Source organism: Schistocerca americana, chromosome 1 (genome assembly GCF_021461395.2).
Source record: "Schistocerca americana isolate TAMUIC-IGC-003095 chromosome 1, iqSchAmer2.1, whole genome shotgun sequence".
Classification (NCBI taxonomy): domain Eukaryota; kingdom Metazoa; phylum Arthropoda; class Insecta; order Orthoptera; family Acrididae; genus Schistocerca; species Schistocerca americana.
Window position 1 is genome coordinate 915844236 of NC_060119.1, and position 19278 is coordinate 915863513.

At 45.1% G+C, this 19278-nt stretch overlaps 1 protein-coding gene across 1 annotated transcript in view; it reads left to right on the plus strand.

Annotated features, from left to right (window-relative positions):
* Positions 1–7649: 7649 nt before the first annotated feature.
* Positions 7650–19278, plus strand: part of LOC124595119 — a 379626-nt gene continuing 367997 nt past the window's right edge. The window contains exon 1 of the mRNA XM_047133719.1: positions 7650–7758. Coding sequence (XP_046989675.1) covers positions 7650–7758 — 109 coding nt within the window. The remainder of the gene's footprint in view (positions 7759–19278) is intronic.

Sequence of the window (19278 nt, forward strand, 5' to 3'; positions counted from 1 at the left end):
GTTTTTAGTTAGTGTGTAGTTTTTAGTTAGTGTAATAGTTATTTATGGTTGCATAAAACCAGAAGCTGTGGCCGAGCGATTCTAGGCGCTTCAGTCCGGAACCGCGCTGCTGCTACAGTCCCAGGTTCGAATCCTGCCTCGGGCATGGATGTGTGTGACGTCCTTAGCTTAGTTAGGTTTAAGTAGTTCTAAGGCTAGGCGACTGATGACCTCAGATGTTAAGTCCCATAGTGCTTAGAGTCATTTGAACCATAAAATCAGAATTAGATACTTTTTTGCTTTTTGGATAAGTTTAGATTCTTGAGAATATTTCCTTTAGAGTGTTTCTTTCCTGTAATTCTGGTACAGTCTAAGATGTTCTTGAACACAACGTAATCAATAGTCCACGAAAATCTTGCATTAATTTAACACACTTTTCTGCAGAGTCATTAACATATTTTAACTCCTTAACTATCCTTTTGACACCTAAATATGAAGTGCTCCTCGTCCATGTCGAAGAACATTCTTGAGTGAAACAGGTATCCATAACCATCAGGCAAGAGAAAAGATGTCTGCTCTTTCTTGACACGCTATCGGCTAATGTTTTCCCTAACAAGAAGATGAGAGTAAGTTAGGAAATGTAAATTAACGAATTAAAACCAGAAGTAAATGGTGATCAGAAGAATTTTAAACTTACCATATAGTAGTCCACCCAATTCTCCACAAAATGGAAAATATCTCTATTCCATTTCTAGATGTTCTCTGTACAGATTTGATACCATTCTGATTTTGGTTTGTTCGCCTACTTCATCATCAAATGTTCTGACAAATTTCACAAATGAGACCAAATTTCCTTGTATTTGCTCCTCAAATCGCGGAATCTATCCTTTCATATGATTTCAGATCCTTTAAGAAGCAAAAATACAGAAAAGGAACTTTTATAGCTCGACTGCACTGATGCCGCCGTTTGACATAAAAAAAAATGAAGTGAGACATCTCTCCATATATTTTTCATTTTAAATGGACAGTTCAAGTAGTGATCACAGAAGAAACATTTTTAAGTTCTAAATTGCTGCTGTCATCCATCACGCTTGATGCATTGCTCCAGGAGAGTATATTTTCAATTTTTTTCCCAAAGTCTCCTCCCAAAAATGTTTATGCTTTATCTAACTTACTTTCATAAAAATCTGGCATCTCCTTAATTTCCGATTCATTAAAAACGAATTCACAATCTTTTTGCCAGTGTGAAAATTACTGACCCTGACGCTGTCTCAGTTTTCTTTCAAATATTTAAAAACTGGTATGTCAGGATTGCTTATTACATCACATTATTTACATTTAAATACAGTTTTTTTTAATTAATTTCATATATGTGCTGATGGAGTCCGCAGCTCGTGGTCTCGCGGTAGCGTTCTCGCTTCCCGAGCACGGGGTCCCGGGTTCGATTCCCGGCGGGGTCATGGATTTTCACTTGCCTCGAGATGACTGGGTGTTCATCATCATCATTCATCCGCATTACGATCGAAGGAAGGAAACGGTAAACTACCTCTACTAGGACCTTACGGTGCGGTTTCTGCCGCATAGTTATCCTACGCTCTGTCAAGTAACATGGATTTCATTTCCATGTGATGATGGCATGCTAAATACAACAACTCCCTGTCCAATTTGTGTTCCAGTAGATGCCCACTAAGACGGCCAGTAGCTGGAACAGTTGTGTCGTTGAAGAGAAATTGTACAGTCTTCAGTACTTCATTATGTTAATGCGTTCCAAACAGCGTTCGCTTGCACTTTACCAGAACCATTACTTAATTTTGAAACGCCAGTTCGCTGTTCCAAAATGTAAAAATGATTGGAAGTCTTTCTTCTTTTAGGTCTCTGACATTTAATTCTGGCGACAGTTTACCAACCCAATCAACAGTAAGAACTGCAGAGATACCATTCTTGAAAATTGATTTTGTTGTTCCAAACCATTCTCTTCTCTTCTTCTGTCTGAGTCTATGAAGAGGGGATTTATTAATACTGAGGTCTTCACTACTGTGACCAAATGCCTCTGCTGTCACCCAAGGAATATATTATACAGAATCTCTGACGCTAAACTGGCGCCTATTCTAGGCAGCCATTAATTTTTAAGTAATTAAATTTTGTTACCTAGCCACAGATTTCATCCATGAACTACTCTCGGAAGCACGTTCTAAAAATTCACCATCACCAACGTAATTTTCATCTGAACTTGAAATTGCCTTATCTGATTCTTCAGATGATGAAGAAGGAAGTACATTAGAAGTTGTAGAAGCAGATGCTGAGCACTTTTATTTCTCTTGCTTTTACTCTTCCAATTTTCTCTGCTTTGCCCTTTTTTTCTTTATCAACAAGCATTCGGTCTACTCCAGCAAGATAGCCTTTAGGCCCTGGCAATCTCTCTGTCAAAGTAACAACATCCTGTCTTGTTTGTAAACTTCTCTTCACGCCACTTAAACACATCTCAGCACCGAATGGTAGTTGTAGCTAGACGCACATGGCATTCCATCTTGCAAATCCTTAGGAAATTTAGTATTCCGAGATCCACAGTGTCAAGGGTGCGCCGAGAATACGAAATTTCGGGCATTACGTCTCACCACGGACGACGCAGTGGCCGACGGCCTTCACTTGACGACCGAGAGCAGCGGCCTTTGCGTAGAGTTGTCAGCGGTGACAGACAAGCAACATTGCGTGAAATAACCGCAGAGATAAATGTGGGACGTACGACGAACGTATCCATTAGGACAGTGGTGCTATGGTAACAGACGAACGTTGCGAGTGTCTTTGGTAACAGCACTACATCGCCTCCAGCGCCTCTCCTGGACGCGTGACCACCTCGGCTGGACTCCAGACGACAGAAAAACCGAGGCCTGGTCAATTGAGTTCCGATTTCAGTTGGTAAGCGTTGATGGTAGGTTTCGAGTGTGGCACAGATCCCTCGAAGCCAAGGGCCCAAGCTGTCACAAGGCACTGCGCGAGCTGGTGGTGACTCCATAACGGTGTGGGCTGCGTTTACAAGGAATGGACTGGGTCCTCTGGTCAATTGAACCAATCACTGGGTGGAAATGATTATATTCGGCTAATTGGAGAGCATTTGCAGCTATTCATGGACTTCATATTCCCAAACAAAGATGGAATTTTTATGGATGACAATGCGCCACAATTGTCGGCGATTGGCTTAAAGAACATTCTGGACAATTCGAGCGACTGATTTGGCCACCCAAATCGCCCAACGTGAATCTCATCGAACGTTTATGAGACAGAATCGAGAGGTCAGTTCGTGCACAAAACCCTGCAACGGCAACACTTTCGCAGTTATGGACGGCTATAGAGGCAGCATGAGTCAATATTTCTGCGGGGGCTACCAACGAATTGTTGAGTCCATGTCACGTCGAGTTGCACTACATCACGCAAAAGGAGATCCGACACGATATTAGGAGATATCCCACGACTTTTGTCACCGTAATGTAAAACGTCTGATGAAAGAGATCGTCATCAATATGCACAGTAATAATATTCCGAAGACAATTGCAATCAATGCATACCATCTCACTTTGACTTAGGTGGTAATGAGAAAGCAGATTTTCTAGCCAAAAAGGTCACAAAAATTAATCAGACTGGAAAATCTAACATGTATTTTGCGGTGACGCACATTATTAACAACACATTTCAAGAATAGTTAAAACTATCCAATAAAATTGCGTGTGATGGAAAAATCTGGTAAAACCTGGTGGACGACTCTGTAGTGCCTGATGGGCCAAGAAGAGAAGCAATGGGCACATTCCGCTTGATTATCTGGCCGCATATCTACATAAGATATCCATTCTGCTGTCTCCAGAATGTGTTCTGTGTCATAATGGTTCGACCATGAACAAAGGACATTTAAAACAGTGTACAAAATTAAGTGGTTGTAATTATGACTTAACAACATTGTACTGGGAAGCGAGAAGGCGAATGGGGATAATTCAAGTGTCAGAACATTAAAACGATCACAGTAACAATATTTATGAATGCTGCTTATTGTTCACTAGTAATGGACTTCGGATAATATGGAGGGCTTCATAACAACAGCGACTGTGTAGGACCCACCTTTCACGTATGTTAAGACCACCGCTATCGTTGATGAAGTTCTCGTCTCATTATGTTGTTTATAGAAAGTATCAGTTACAGAAGTTTTCTACTTGATGATTAATAACGCGAACAGGAGCTCGTTGATCTTCAAATTTCATTTAGTGGGGCACTAATCAGAGGAACAGGCCATCTTCCAAAAATGCAGCCTACGTGAACAAATTTCGTGAAACATTAATTGCCAGCTTTCCTTCATTTATTATTATCACGAAATCGCTTGCGAAACTAATGAGTGTATTTTCAGCACATAAACTTAAAAACTTCGCTGGGACAGCTTCCCTTTTATTAAGAGAACTCTGGTATAACATTGGGTATTATTTTTCATTACCTCTAAAAAGTAGAAATGTATTGTGTGCACATTTCGCTTGTGACGGAACACTTTGACTTTCTAAATACTCAAAATCTTTCCCCAGGAAAATGATTGCATGGCAGGACATAACAATTAATGAAAGACCTCGAACAACATATGAAAAGTGATGAGATCGCTTCCGTCTGGTGGAGAAGTTGCATGCGTCGCGTTTCAAGATAACTGTGACCTACCAGCGCGCTATCGACTCTGCTGCGTCAGCAGATGTTACAATCAGAACAAGCCTAATTTCGAAACTACGCAAATTGTTTTCTTCTTAGATTCAAAACAGAGTAGGCGCATTAAGTTGTACTGGCGGCTAAGCGACGCGACGCCAGTAACAAAACACTAGCTTATAACAGTCTCCATGCCATATTCATAGTCTTTACCACATTCACAATCGTACTTCTTATAGATGCTTGTAATCCGTTTCTTTTTATTTTGTCATATTATCTCTGCTTTCTTCGTTTCTCTATTATTTTGTTTTGTAACCTCTTGGTATATTGAGACATTACTTCGAACAGATCTACAAATTCCCTCAGCTAAGCACCATGAATAGAACAATCAACAGTATCACGCATTGCCTTGTTATACTTCTTGTTTTCGCCGGCCAGAGTGGCCGAGCGGTTCTAGGCGCTACAGTCTGGAACCGCGCGACCGCTACGGTCGCAGGTTCGAATCCTGCTTCGGGCATGGATGTGTGTAATGTCCGTAGGTTAGTTAGGTTTAAGTAGTTCAAGTTCTAGGGCACTGATGACCACAGCAGTTAAGTCCCATAGTGCTCAGATAGTCCAGTGAAACTGTCAGAAAAAAAGCCTGTACCTTGCAAAAGGTGGGGTAGAAGATTTAATTTTTTTAACTCGTTCATATTGTTGGAAAGGTTAGAAAACCAAGTTTTGCCAACAAAATTTCTCTTGGGTAAACTTTCTGCAGTCAAAAAACTTCGAAAATTTCGGACTTTTTTCAGTTTTTTCAAAATACCTCAGTTTCATTTGCTCCTATCGCTTTGACGTCTATTTTCTTCTTTAAAGAGCACAAAATTCTCTACAAATTTGATTTTTACCATTTCTTTCTACTCCCAATATCTAAGGCGCTACAGGGCGTCAAAAAATACCAATTTTTCCAATTTCGAGCAAAGTGGCAAATTACCTACACTCCTGGAAATTGAAATAAGAACACCGTGAATTCATTGTCCCAGGAAGGGGAAACTTTATTGACACATTCCTGGGGTCAGATACATCACATGATCACACTGACAGAACCACAGGCACATAGACACAGGCAACAGAGCATGCACAATGTCGGAACTAGTACAGTGTATATCCACCTTTCGCAGCAATGCAGGCTGCTATTCTCCCATGGAGACGATCGTAGAGATGCTGGATGTAGTCCTGTGGAACGGCTTGCCATGCCATTTCCACCTGGCGCCTCAGTTGGACCAGCGTTCGTGCTGGACGTGCAGACCGCGTGAGACGACGCTTCATCCAGTCCCAAACATGCTCAATGGGGGACAGATCCGGAGATCTTGCTGGCCAGGGTAGTTGACTTACACCTTCTAGAGCACGTTGGGTGGCACGGGATACATGCGGACGTGCATTGTCCTGTTGGAACAGCAAGTTCCCTTGCCGGTCTAGGAATGGTAGAACGATGGGTTCGATGACGGTTTGGATGTACCATGCACTATTCAGTGTCCCCTCGACGATCACCAGTGGTGTACGGCCAGTGTAGGAGATCGCTCCCCACACCATGATGCCGGGTGTTGGCCCTGTGTGCCTCGGTCGTATGCAGTCCTGATTGTGGCGCTCACATGCACGGCGCCAATCACGCATACGACCATCATTGGCACCAAGGCAGAAGCGACTCTCATCGCTGAAGACGACACGTCTCCATTCGTCCCTCCATTCACGCCTGTCGCGACACCACTGGAGGCGGGCTGCACGATGTTGGAGCGTGAGCGGAAGACGGCCTAACGGTGTGCGGGACCGTAGCCCAGCTTCATGGAGACGGTTGCGAATGGTCCTCGCCGATACCCCAGGAGCAACAGTGTCCCTAATTTGCTGGGAAGCGGCGGTGCGGTCCCCTACGGCACTGCGTAGGATCCTACGGTCTTGGCGTGCATCCGTGCGTCGCTGCGGTCCGGTCCCAGGTCGACGGGCACGTGCACCTTCCGCCGACCACTGGCGACAACATCGATGTACTGTGGAGACCTCACGCCCCACGTGTTGAGCAATTCGGCGGTACGTCCACCCGGCCTCCCGCATGCCCACTATACGCCCTCGCTCAAAGTCCGTCAACTGCACATACGGTTCACGTCCACGCTGTCGCGGCATGCTACCAGTGTTAAAGACTGCGATGGAGCTCCGTATGCCACGGCAAACTGGCTGACACTGACGGCGGCGGTGCACAAATGCTGCGCAGCTAGCGCCATTCGACGGCCAACACCGCGGTTCCTGGTGTGTCCGCTGTGCCGTGCGTGTGATCATTGCTTGTACAGCCCTCTCGCAGTGTCCGGAGCAAGTATGGTGGGTCTAACACACCGGTGTCAATGTGTTCTTTTTTCCATTTCCAGGAGTGTAATTTTTGAACACTGTTATTTTAGTTTCTATTTGTGTGGTATAAATATATTACTCATCATGTTGTTCATTGGAATTTACCATCTCACACTGCTGCAGGGCCAGGACAAACAGCATCATATTCAGTAAGGACAAACAGCATCATATTCAGTAATTACGAACACATTCACGTCGGATTGCGTGAAGTTTATTTGTGTTACAATATGTAATACGATTGCATGCAGGTGCCGTACATTTTCTACAGTTGATTGACGTTAATGATCTGTTATAAGAAAAAAGTATGTAGGAATTGTTCTTTAGCGGACAAAAGCGTATTTATTCTTTGGCGGGCGGAAGGCAATTATCTCTAGTGATTGTTCACAGCGCGCTGACAGCTATTAGCACACAACAATAAGGGTCCTACAGTTTGGAGTCGCTTCCATTCAGTATATGTTGTGGTGCTCAAAATGAGTATGTCTGACATGAATTTGTGTTTCATTTGCGAAAAAACTGTGGTGAGTGGTGGGAAAAAGAAAGGACTGAGCACACTTATCGTTTGTAGTGCTAAACGCAGGGAGTCTGCTCACACCCGTTTTTTGAAAAAATAAAAAACGCTCAGTGAAGTGATGGTGCATGAAGCATGCTACAAGAAGTACATTAATGAGAGAATGATATCAGCTAGCCTTCGACATCCTCAGGAACCAACAGGCGTCCTACGTCGGTCGCAGGAAAAAGGTCAGTTCAAGTTCAAAGAGAAATGCTTCTTATGTGCAAAAGGGAATTCTGATGACTTTTTAACCAAGCAGTTATGACTACCATATGCCAAACGAAATTTTGATGGAGGGTACCTTATCCACAAAGTGACTTGGACTCGAAATGTTTGCTTCAAGTCCATAGCCCAAAGCTATGTTTCTTACCTGCAACGTCAATTTGGATCTCAATTTGCTATTGTATTTTATGGGTATCCATGTTAGGGAGACAAATGTAGCACAAAGAGTTCTGAGAGGATTCGTAGGTCCAAAAAACATTCTTCGGTTGACGTTGTGGTTGAATCAGAGATGGCCGGCCGGAGTGGCCGCGCGGTTAAAGGCGCTACAGTCTGGAACCGCACGACCGCTACGGTCGCAGGTTCGAATCCTGCCTCGGGCATGGATGTGTGTGATGTCCTTAGGTTAGTTAGGTTTAAGTAGTTCTAAGTTCTAGGGGACTTATGACCACAGCAGTTGAGTCCCATAGTGCTCAGAGACATTTTTTTGAATCAGAGATGGTGAACTAAGTCCCTCAGGACAAATTCTTGTACAACGAACGAAACAAGATGCGTTTGATCACACTTCTTAAAAAGGAATTTCTGGAGTGTAGCGTTGAAGTGCACCAACCACAAGAAGATGCTGACGTTATGATTGTAACATCTGTCATTTCAAGAACCAAAGATTTTGGAAGTGTTGTCATTGTAGGAGATAATGTTGACCTGCTTGTGCTCATGACCGGTTTGGGTCAAGGCATTGAAAACTTATTTTTCTTAAAGCCAGGAAGAGGAAATGCAGAAGACAAGTGGTTTTCCACTGCATCTTACAAGTTTGGCAGTGAATATATTCTGTTCACTCACGCCTTTAGCGGATGTGATACAACATCCGCTTTTTTTGGTCAAGGAAAAATTAAGTGCTGCAATATTGTTGCGAAAAATGAACACCTAACCTCAGCGCTTTGCACATTCAATAAACCACATGCTACCTGTGAAGAAATAATAACAGCAACGAAACAGGTTACTATCGCATTGTATAGTGGAGGTGTCAGCAGTTCCCACACACTAGACCATTTGCGGTACCAGCTATTCGCCAAGCCTGCCACAAAAAGCAAACTGAATCTTGCACGATTGCCACCTACCCTAGATGCTGCACAACATCATTCGTTGCGGACTTACCAACAAGTCCAAAGTGGGATGGGAAACTGGAAACTTCCTGAGAAATGGGGCTGGAATCACAGTGACCACGGTCCAATACCTGTTATAATGAGCCAAGACCCAGCACCTGAAGCACTTCTTCACATTGTTTCATGCTCATGTAAGCTGAACTGTGGCGGAGCGTGCTCCTGCAGAAAAGCGGGTTTGAAATGTTCTTCAAATTGCAAGAAACGTATTGGGGTCAACTGTGAAAACATCCCAAAATTTTTATGTCAATCGCCGGCCGGTGTGGCCGTGCGGTTAAAGGCGCTTCAGTCTGGAACCGCGTGACCGCTACGGTCGCAGGTTCGAATCCTGCCTCGGGCATGGATGTGTGTGATGTCCTTAGGTTAGTTAGATTTAATTAGTTCTAAGTTCTTGGCGACTGATGACCTCAGAAGTTAAGTCGCATAGTGCTCAGAGCCATTTTATATCAATCAGTGAAGAAGATGTTATGGAGGATGTTGAGGAAACCGCTGACGAAATCAACGAACTTGCTGAGGCTGACTCGCTGCTTAAAGAAGAGGTCAATCTGGGATCAACTATAGGTACAGACCCTGAATCCGTAACTCAAGGTATTTCTGGTGACACTGAGGAACCTGGCCCATCAAAACGTTGGAAGTGATGCTCATATCTGTCTCAAGTGCGCTAATGTGTGATATTACAAGTATTACACACCCAAAACTGTCAACATTTTTTAGTAACTGACAGTGCATTTTAATTGTAATGAAGCTATTTATTTTTAATGTCAACTATGTGGCTTTTATACACAAGAATAATTACCTACCTAATTAGGTTGCCTATTGCAGCTAATAATAGTTCAGTTTCCTGAGACAATTTATTTTGTGTGTGTGTGTGTGTGTGTGTGTGTGTGTGTGTGTGTGTGTGTGTGTGCGTCTATGTCTCTTAATGATGTATTTTTATATTTATAGTTTTACATATACCAGGGCTAAGGTGGCCCATAGTGAACTTCAGGTAGTGATGTAAGAATCACAATAGTTGGATGCCCAGCAATCATCACGTTGCATACAGAGAAATTGAATACTTGAAAATGAGGTGGTAAATTCCAACATATAACATGATGTATAATGTATTTATACTACACAAACAGAAACTGAAAAAATAGTGTTAAAAAATAAGGTATCTTGCCACTATGCTCAAAATTTGAAAAATTGGTATTTTTTGAGGCGCTGTAGCGCCTTGGATATTGGGAGTAGAAAAAAATGGCAATCAAATTTGTAGAGAATTTTGTGCTCTTTAAAAAAGAAGATAGACGTTAAAGCGATAGGAGCAAATGAAACTGAGATATTTTGAAAAAACGGGAAAAGGCCGAAGTTTTCCAAGTTTTTTGACTGCAGAAAGTTTTCCCAAGCGAAATTTTGTTGGCAAAACTCGGTTTTCTAATATTTCCAACCATATGAACGAGTTGAAAAAATAAACTCTTCTACCCCACCTTTTGCAAGGTATTTCTGCAATTTGACTGGACTAAGAGCCATTTGAACCATTTTTGAACTTCTTGTTTTCTAATTTAGCGAGCTGGCACAGTTTCTGTAGCCGCGTTCAAATCTCCATTTGACCACGGTGATTTAGGACTAATGCGTTTTTCCTTTGTAGCTCAAAGGCGATAACAAGACACTCCGTTTAAAAACTGGTACAGCCAGTTTCCTTCATTGTGCAAGACAAGCATGACTCATCTGTGATGACCTCGCCACCGACAAGGAGTTAAAGCCTAATCTTCCGTTCTTCTGTTTTGTTTTCTACACTGCTTTACAACTGTTTACAAACAGAGACATTGTTGGTGGACAGGAATAATCACAGGCAATGACGGACGACATGAAACACAGTACATACGTAATATAGGTGGAGTGGAATATTTCCAACAAAAAACAGTACACGTTTCACCACGTGGGAAAGCAGGATAACAGACACAAATAATGTTCATATCTGACAGGTCAGAGGGTTGGGTTGATTTGGGGAGGAGACCAAACTGCGAGGTCATCGGTCTCATCGAATTAGGAAAGGAAGTCGGCCGTGCCCTTACAAAGGAACCATGCGGCATTTGCGTGAAGCGATTTAGGGAAATCACGGAAAACCTAAATCAGGATGGCTGGACGCGGGATTGAACCGTCGTCCTCCCGAATGCGAGTCCAGTGTGCTAACCACTGCGCCACCTCGCTCGGTGACAGGCCGGATTCCCAACAATAAAGTCGATCTCGGATGCCCAGTAAGAAATGTGCTCTCCTCGGGCACTAATGCACATTTTGCACCTGTTATTCTCGCTCGCTGCCAAACTTTTGAGGAGTCCTTGGAGGATACTACCCCACTCCTCTCTCAAGGCGGTTTTCAGTTCTTGCGCGGTTCGGAGAGGAAGTGTTCTTTGAAAAACGCGTCTGCCAAGAACATCCCAGGCACGTACTATAGGAGTTAGATCCGAGGAGTATGCAGGCCACTACATACGTTCAATACATTAGCTTTCCGGTGTGTTCGCCACCTCATCTGTCCTGTGTGCGCCGGCATTGTCGTCCATAAACAGAAATTCGGGACCTACTATGCCCTTCAACAAACGGGCGTGATCCAGAATGGTCTACCTACATTATCGCTGTGCTGTAATGGTATCTCACACAATGATATGCAACAGTGTTCGGTCATTGCACATAATGTCTGCCAACACCATAACGCCTAGGCCATACCGATGACGTTCATGAACATTCTGTAGTGTGTAACGTGTTCCCCTCCCTCTCCACACTAACTGGTGACCAGAATCACTTGCCACTGTGAAACGGGGTTCGTCGGAGAACATCACTCAGGAGCACTGTTGCTGATGGTAGCCAACATGCTCGCTACACCAGCGAACTCTTTCTCGGCGTTGATGGGGTTGAAGTGGGATGCAGTGAACAGGCTTCCGAGCAGAGAAACCAACCTGATTTAATAGCCGCGAAATGGTTCTGACAGAGAAACGTATACCGGTAGCGACTGCAAGGTCTGCACCGAGCTGCCTAGGAGTGAAACGTCAGTTCCTTTTCGCAACTGGGGCTACGTTCGATCCTCTTACGGCTTGGTAGTCCATCTACGACCACTGGCATAGAATTTTCACCTTCAGCGGCCATTTTCAATCGCTATATTACACTCCTGGACACAGCCGTTACTGTGACCAGAATAGTGACAGTTTGACAGGCTTCGAGCCGCCCAATTACTAGTCCACGATCGTAAGCACTCAAATTACGTCTTGCTGATATATTGCCATACGACATGGAATGTCGCACTAATCGGTTCCACAACAGCCTTCGTAAACACCATACTGCATGAACTGCAGAATGCGTACAGAGCGTTCGTGCACAGGCTTCTACACATTTCCTTTTACTATCATTGGTCGTGTGTTCTTTAACAGTTGACAGCTTTTCTTAGCGAGTGTCAGTTGCTCCTCAGTAACTGTCAAACAGTGTAGCACTCCCCAATAACAAGTTTAAGTAATTCATTGTTTCTGATCTACACTCCTGGAAATGGAAAAAAGAACACATTGACACCGGTGTGTCAGACCCACCATACTTGCTCCGGACACTGCGAGAGGGCTGTACAAGCAATGATCACACGCACGGCACAGCGGACACACCAGGAACCGCGGTGTTGGCCGTCGAATGGCGCTAGCCAGTTTGCCGTGGCATACGGAGCTCCATCGCATTCTTTAACACTGGTAGCATGCCGCGACAGCGTGGACGTGAACCGTATGTGCAGTTGACGGACTTTGAGCGAGGGCGTATAGTGGGCATGCGGGAGGCCGGGTGGACGTACCGCCGAATTGCTCAACACGTGGGGCGTGAGGTCTCCACAGTACATCGATGTTGTCGCCAGTGGTCGGCGGAAGGTGCACGTGCCCGTCGACCTGGAACCGGACCGCAGCGACGCACGGATGCACGCCCAGACCGTAGCATCCTACGCAGTGCCGTAGGGGACCGCACCGCCACTTCCCAGCAAATTAGGGACACTGTTGCTCCTGGGGTATCGGCGAGGACCATTCGCAACCGTCTCCATGAAGCTGGGCTACGGTCCCGCACACCGTTAGGCCGTCTTCCGCTCACGCCCCAACATCGTGCAGCCCGCCTCCAGTGGTGTCGCGACAGGCGTGAATGGAGGGACGAATGGAGACGTGTCGTCTTCAGCGATGAGAGTCGCTTCTGCCTTGGTGCCAATGATGGTCGTATGCGTGTTTAGCGCCGTGCAGGTGAGCGCCACAATCAGGACTGCATACGACCGAGGCACACAGGGCCAACACCCGGCATCATGGTGTGGGGAGCGATCTCCTACACTGGCCGTACACCACTGGTGATCGTCGAGGGGACACTGAATAGTGCACGGTACATCCAAACCGTCATCGAACCCATCGTTCTACCATTCCTAGACCGGCAAGGGAACTTGCTGTTCCAACAGGACAATGCACGTCCGCATGTATCCCGTGCCACCCAACGTGCTCTAGAAGGTGTAAGTCAACTACCCTGGCCAGCAAGATCTCCGGATCTGTCCCCCATTGAGCATGTTTGCGACTGGATGAAGCGTCGTCTCACGCGGTCTGCACGTCCAGCACGAACGCTGGTCCAACTGAAGCGCCAGGTGGAAATGGCATGGCAAGCCGTTCCACAGGACTACATCCAGCATCTCTACGATCGTCTCCATGGGAGAATAGCAGCCTGCATTGCTGCGAAAGGTGGATATACACTGTACTAGTGCCGACATTGTGCATGCTCTGTTGTCTGTGTCTTATGTGCCTGTGGTTCTGTCAGTGTGATCATGTGATGTATCTGACCTCAGGAATGTGTCAATAAAGTTTCCCCTTCCTGGGACAATGAATTCACGGTGTTCTTATTTCAATTTCCAGGAGTGTATATTAACGACATAGGAGAAAATCTGAGTAGCCGTCTTAGATTGTTTGCAAATGATGCTGTCATTTACCGCCTTGTAAAGTCATCAGATGATCCAAACGATTTGCAAAATGAATTAGATAAGATATCTGTATGGTGCGAAAAGTGGCAATTGACCCTGAATAAAGAAAAGTGTGAAGTTATTCACATGAGTACTAAAAGAAATCCGCAAAATTTCGATAACGTGGTAAGTCACACACATCTGAAGGCAATTAAATACTTAGGGATTACAATTACAAATAACCTAAAATGGAGCGACCACATAGATAATATTGTGGGTAGAGCAAACCAAAGACTGCGATTCATTGTCAGAACACTTGCAAGGTGCAACAGGTTTACTAAAGAGACTGCTTACACCACGTTTGTTCGCCCTATTCTGGAGTATTGCTGTGCGGTGTGGGATCCGCATCAGGTGGGACTGACGGATGACATCGAAAAAGTACAAAGAAGGGCGGCTCGTTTTGTATTATCGCGAAATAGGGGAGATAGTGTCACATACATGATACGTGAATTGGAGTGGCAACCATTAAAACAAAGACGTTTTTCATTGCGACGGGATCTTCTCATGAAATTTCAGTCACCAGTTTTCCCCTCCGGTTGCGAAAACATTCTGTTGGCACCCACCTACATAGGGAGAAATCATCGCCATAAAATAAGAGAAATCAGGGCTCGCACAGAAAAATTTAAGTGCTCGTTTTTCCCGCGCGCCGTTCGAAAGTAGAACGGTAGAGAGACAGCTTGTAGGTGGTTCTTTGAACCCTCTGCCAGGCACTTTATTGTGAATAGCAGAGTAATCACGTAGATGTAGCTGTATGTGTGACTTGCTCTTTTTGTTTAGTTTTACTTGGTTTGGATTAAATATATTACAATTCTATTTTTCGAAAATTGTCAGGTCACTCTATTTTTACTGTTCAGCGCTGCGCTACGTCCATTTTCTTTCACCCGTCTTCTTAATCTCAGATTAATAACTAACATCATCAACTTCGGTAGTAACCGAAAACTTTCTATTGTAGTTGAAATGAAATGGAATAATCGTGTGGCTCTGTTGGAGGCCCCAACCGGGGAAGTTCGGCCGCCATGTTGCAAATCTTATTGCAGGTGAGGCCACATAGGCTGACTTGCGCGTCGGTGATGATAAAATGATGATGACGACTACACAATACCCAGTCCACGAGCGGTGAAAATCTTCAATTCGGCCGGGAATCGAGCCCGGGCCCGCTGCATGCTAGGCAAACACTTTACTACCCAGCGAAGCAGGCATAATCTGTTGTAATTAACATATTTTAATGTTCTTTTTTCCTGTCGATCACGGGAATATCGCCTACTCTGTGAGCTTTGACACTGTTAACGTCCCTTTTCATTGACTCATGTTCTCAGCTTCTCGTTCGCATTATTTCACGTTTCACAGTATAGTCGAAATAACAAGAGTGGCCAGCTTCAGTTTTTACATGTTCTTTGTTATGTAATTGCTTATTTTATTTAGTTTTAAACATAGTGTTTTAATAACGTTTGTGTCCATTCAGTTTATTCACACTGTCTCCAAATTTCTGACATCTCCTTCCCGGTCTGCTGCAACTATAAATACCGCACAGCCTTCTTTCACTGTTCTGTTCGCGCGACTAAAAGGTCGGAATTGCTCAGGTGAGCTCATTTTTCTAGATTATGCGATTTTAATTAATTTTTCTGAGCACTATTATCTAGTAAAACAATGTTGTTTTGAACACCAAGCCCTACAGCTTAATATCTAACTTGATTTTTACACAAACAAAGGACATTACCACAGGTAAAAGTAACGTTAATACCAACATAAAATCATCTAGAACCAGTAAGGAATCATACCGGACCTTACGATGTGCGCAATAGGCTGCATGATGCGCAACTTCACTCCCGACGCCCATGGCGAGGCCCATCTTTGCAACCACGACACCATGCAGCGCGGTACAGATGGGCCCAACAACATTCCGAATGGACCGCTCAGGATTGCCATCACGTTCTCTTTACCGATGAGCGTCGCGTATGCCTTCAACCAGACAATCGTCGGAGACGTGTTTGGAGACAACCCGGTCAGACTGGACGCCTTAGACACACTGTCCAGCGAGTGCAGCAAGGTGGAGGTTCCCTGCTGTTTTGGGGTGGCATTGTGTAGGGCCGACGTAACGCCGCTGATGGTCATGGAAGGCGACGTAACGGCTGTACGATACGAGAATGCCATCCTCCAACCGATAGTGCAACAATATCGACAGCATACTGGCGAGGCATTCGTCTTCATGGAGGAGACAATTCGCGCCCCCATCGGGCACATCTTGTGATTACTTCCTTCAGGATAACGACATCGCACGACTAGACTGGCCAGTGCCTTGATGAACTTGTAGATAGTATGCCACGACGAATACAGAAAGGCATGCAGCAATGCAAGAGTACGTGCTACTGGGTATTAGAGGTACCTGTGTGTACAGCAGTTTGAACCACCACCTCTGAAGGTCTCGCTGTATAGTGGTACAACACGCAATGTGTGGTTTTCATGAGCAATAAAAAGGGCGGAAATGATGTTTATGTTGATCTCTATTCCAATTTTCTGTACACGTTCGGGAACTCTCGGAACCGAGGTGATGCAAAACTTTTTTTTATGTGTGTATTTTGGACGTGTGAAAATAATAGTTATTTTGAAAATGTAATGGGTTTCCATGATTTGTCGGCTTAGGTAGAATTATATTTGCTGCAACTCCCGGAGACTAGAAGGGACAGTCAAATGAAAACAAGACAGATGAAAAAAAGTAAGATAACTGTTTATTACTAAAAGGGAATCGTCATAACTGTTGGCTTGTCAGCATGTTGACAAGACTGTGTCGAGTACGCTGCAGAAGTTTCGCCGTGAAGCCCTTACACGTCCTCTATACAGTCCCTATCTCTCCTCAAGCTATCTCGATATTTTTGGAGCCCTGAAGAAAGATATTCCTACCCGTCGATTTGCTACGGCTAAGAGGTGCAAAGTACATGACTGGCTGCAATCATGGTCCTTACGCAACTGCAAACATTTTTCCATGAAGATATTGACCGTCTTGTCTCCCAGTTGGATAAATACACTCCTGGAAATTGAAATAAGAACACCGTGAATTCATTGTCCCAGGAAGGGGAAACTTTATTGACACATTCCTGGGGTCAGATACATCACATGATCACACTGACAGAACCACAGGCACATAGACACAGGCAACAGAGCATGCACAGTGTCAGCACTAGTACAGTGTATATCCACCTTTCGCAGCAATGCAGGCTGCTATTCTCCCATGGAGACGATCGTAGAGATGCTAGATGTAGTCCTGTGGAACGGCTTGCCATGCCATTTCCACCTGACGCCACAGTTGGACCAGCGTTCGTGCTGGACGTGCAGACCGCGTGAGACGACGCTTCATCCAGTCCCAAACATGCTCAATGGGGGACAGATCCGGAGATCTTGCTGGCCAGGGTAGTTGACTTACACCTTCTAGAGCACGTTGGGTGGCACGGGATACATGCGGACGTGCATTGTCCTGTTGGGACAGCAAGTTCCCTTGCCGGTCTAGGAATGGTAGAACGATGGGTTCGATGACGGTTTGGATGTACCGTGCACTATTCAGTGTCCCCTCGACGATCACCAGTGGTGTACGGCCAGTGTAGGAGATCGCTCCCCACACCATGATGCCGGGTGTTGGCCCTGTGTGCCTCGGTCGTATGCAGTCCTGATTGTGGCGCTCACCTGCACGGCGCCAAACACGCATACGACCATCATTGGCACCAAGGCAGAAGCGACTCTCATCGCTGAAGACGACACGTCTCCATTCGTCCCTCCATTCACGCCTGTCGCGACACCACTGGAGGCGGGCTGCACGATGTTGGGGCGTGAGCGGAAGACGGCCTAACGGTGTGCGGTACCGTAGCCCAGCTTCATGGAGACGGTTGCGAATGGTCCTCGCCGATACCCCAGGAGCAACAGTGTCCCTAATTTGCTGGGAAGTGGCGGTGCGGTCCCCTACGGCACTGCGTAGGATCCTACGGTCTTGGCGTGCATCCGTGCGTCGCTGCGGTCCGGTCCCTGGTCGACGGGCACGTGCACCTTCCGCCGACCACTGGCGACAACATCGATGTACTGTGGAGACCTCACGCCCCACGTGTTGAGCAATTCGGCGGTACGTCCACCCGGCCTCCCGCATGCCCACTATACGCCCTCGCTCAAAGTCCGTCAACTGCACATACGGTTCACGTCCACGCTGTCGCGGCATGCTACCAGTGTTAAAGACTGCGATGGAGCTCCGTATGCCACGGCAAACTGGCTGACACTGACGGCGGCGGTGCACAAATGCTGCGCAGCTAGCGCCATTCGACGGCCAACACCGCGGTTCCTGGTGTGTCCGCTGTGCCGTGCGTGTGATCATTGCTTGTACAGCCCTCTCGCAGTGTCCGGAGCAAGTATGGTGGGTCTGACACACCGGTGTCAATGTGTTCTTTTTTCCATTTCCAGGAGTGTATATACACAGTAGTGGTGATTAGCCTGCTTTTGAAATAATGAACAACTAACTTACTTTTTTCGGTCTCGTTTTCATAAACGAAAATTAGCCTCGTCCAGTCCTAGCAACTTCTGTTTCAAACATGCGCGAAGTAAACACTATTTTGTCCGTGCTAGTCAGTAGCATTTTCCGTTGAACGTGGGGAGGTATGCTTTCCCACTGTTTAGTGTTTCCTTTGTGTTATACGTTGGTCATCTGTTTTTTTACGTGAAATCAATATATTTACTCTTTATTTAGCAAGATCCATGTTTAACCTAGTCATACACTGAAATGATCACACCAATGCTCATTTTTTTCAACCTCTTTTCTTACTTTACTCTTTGCTGTCTTCCATTTGCTGATTTGTATTCTCTATGGTTTTTATTTATGAGACGGTACACCGGCTGTGGTTTCTCATCACACTCTGAATATTTTTTTCTCTCTCTCTTCAGCAGTATATACTATTTCTCCTGGTTAGCACTGATTCTTTCACTCTTTTTGTATGATTTCTTCATGTGCTGAAAACATGTTTAGTATATCCTCCTTTCTACTATCTAATGAAGTCAAATTAGTGATGACGGTATATATTGAAACATACATCGTTTTCTTACCTACTTGTTTGTTGTAGACATCAGTCTCTCCAGTTCCACCAACAATTTCTACATACATGCTACATTAAAGTTTCTTCATAATATATGCTTATTTCCTCCAGATAAAGTTCCTCTTTATTGCCAGACTAATTAATCGTGGGTGGCTTACCTCGCGTCCAGCAACCAGTCTCCTTTTCTAGTAAGGATTTCTGCAGATTTTTAACCACAACTATTTAATTTTCTCCTCATTACGCACTTCATTTATCGAAATGTTACGTTCATTTTTCCCT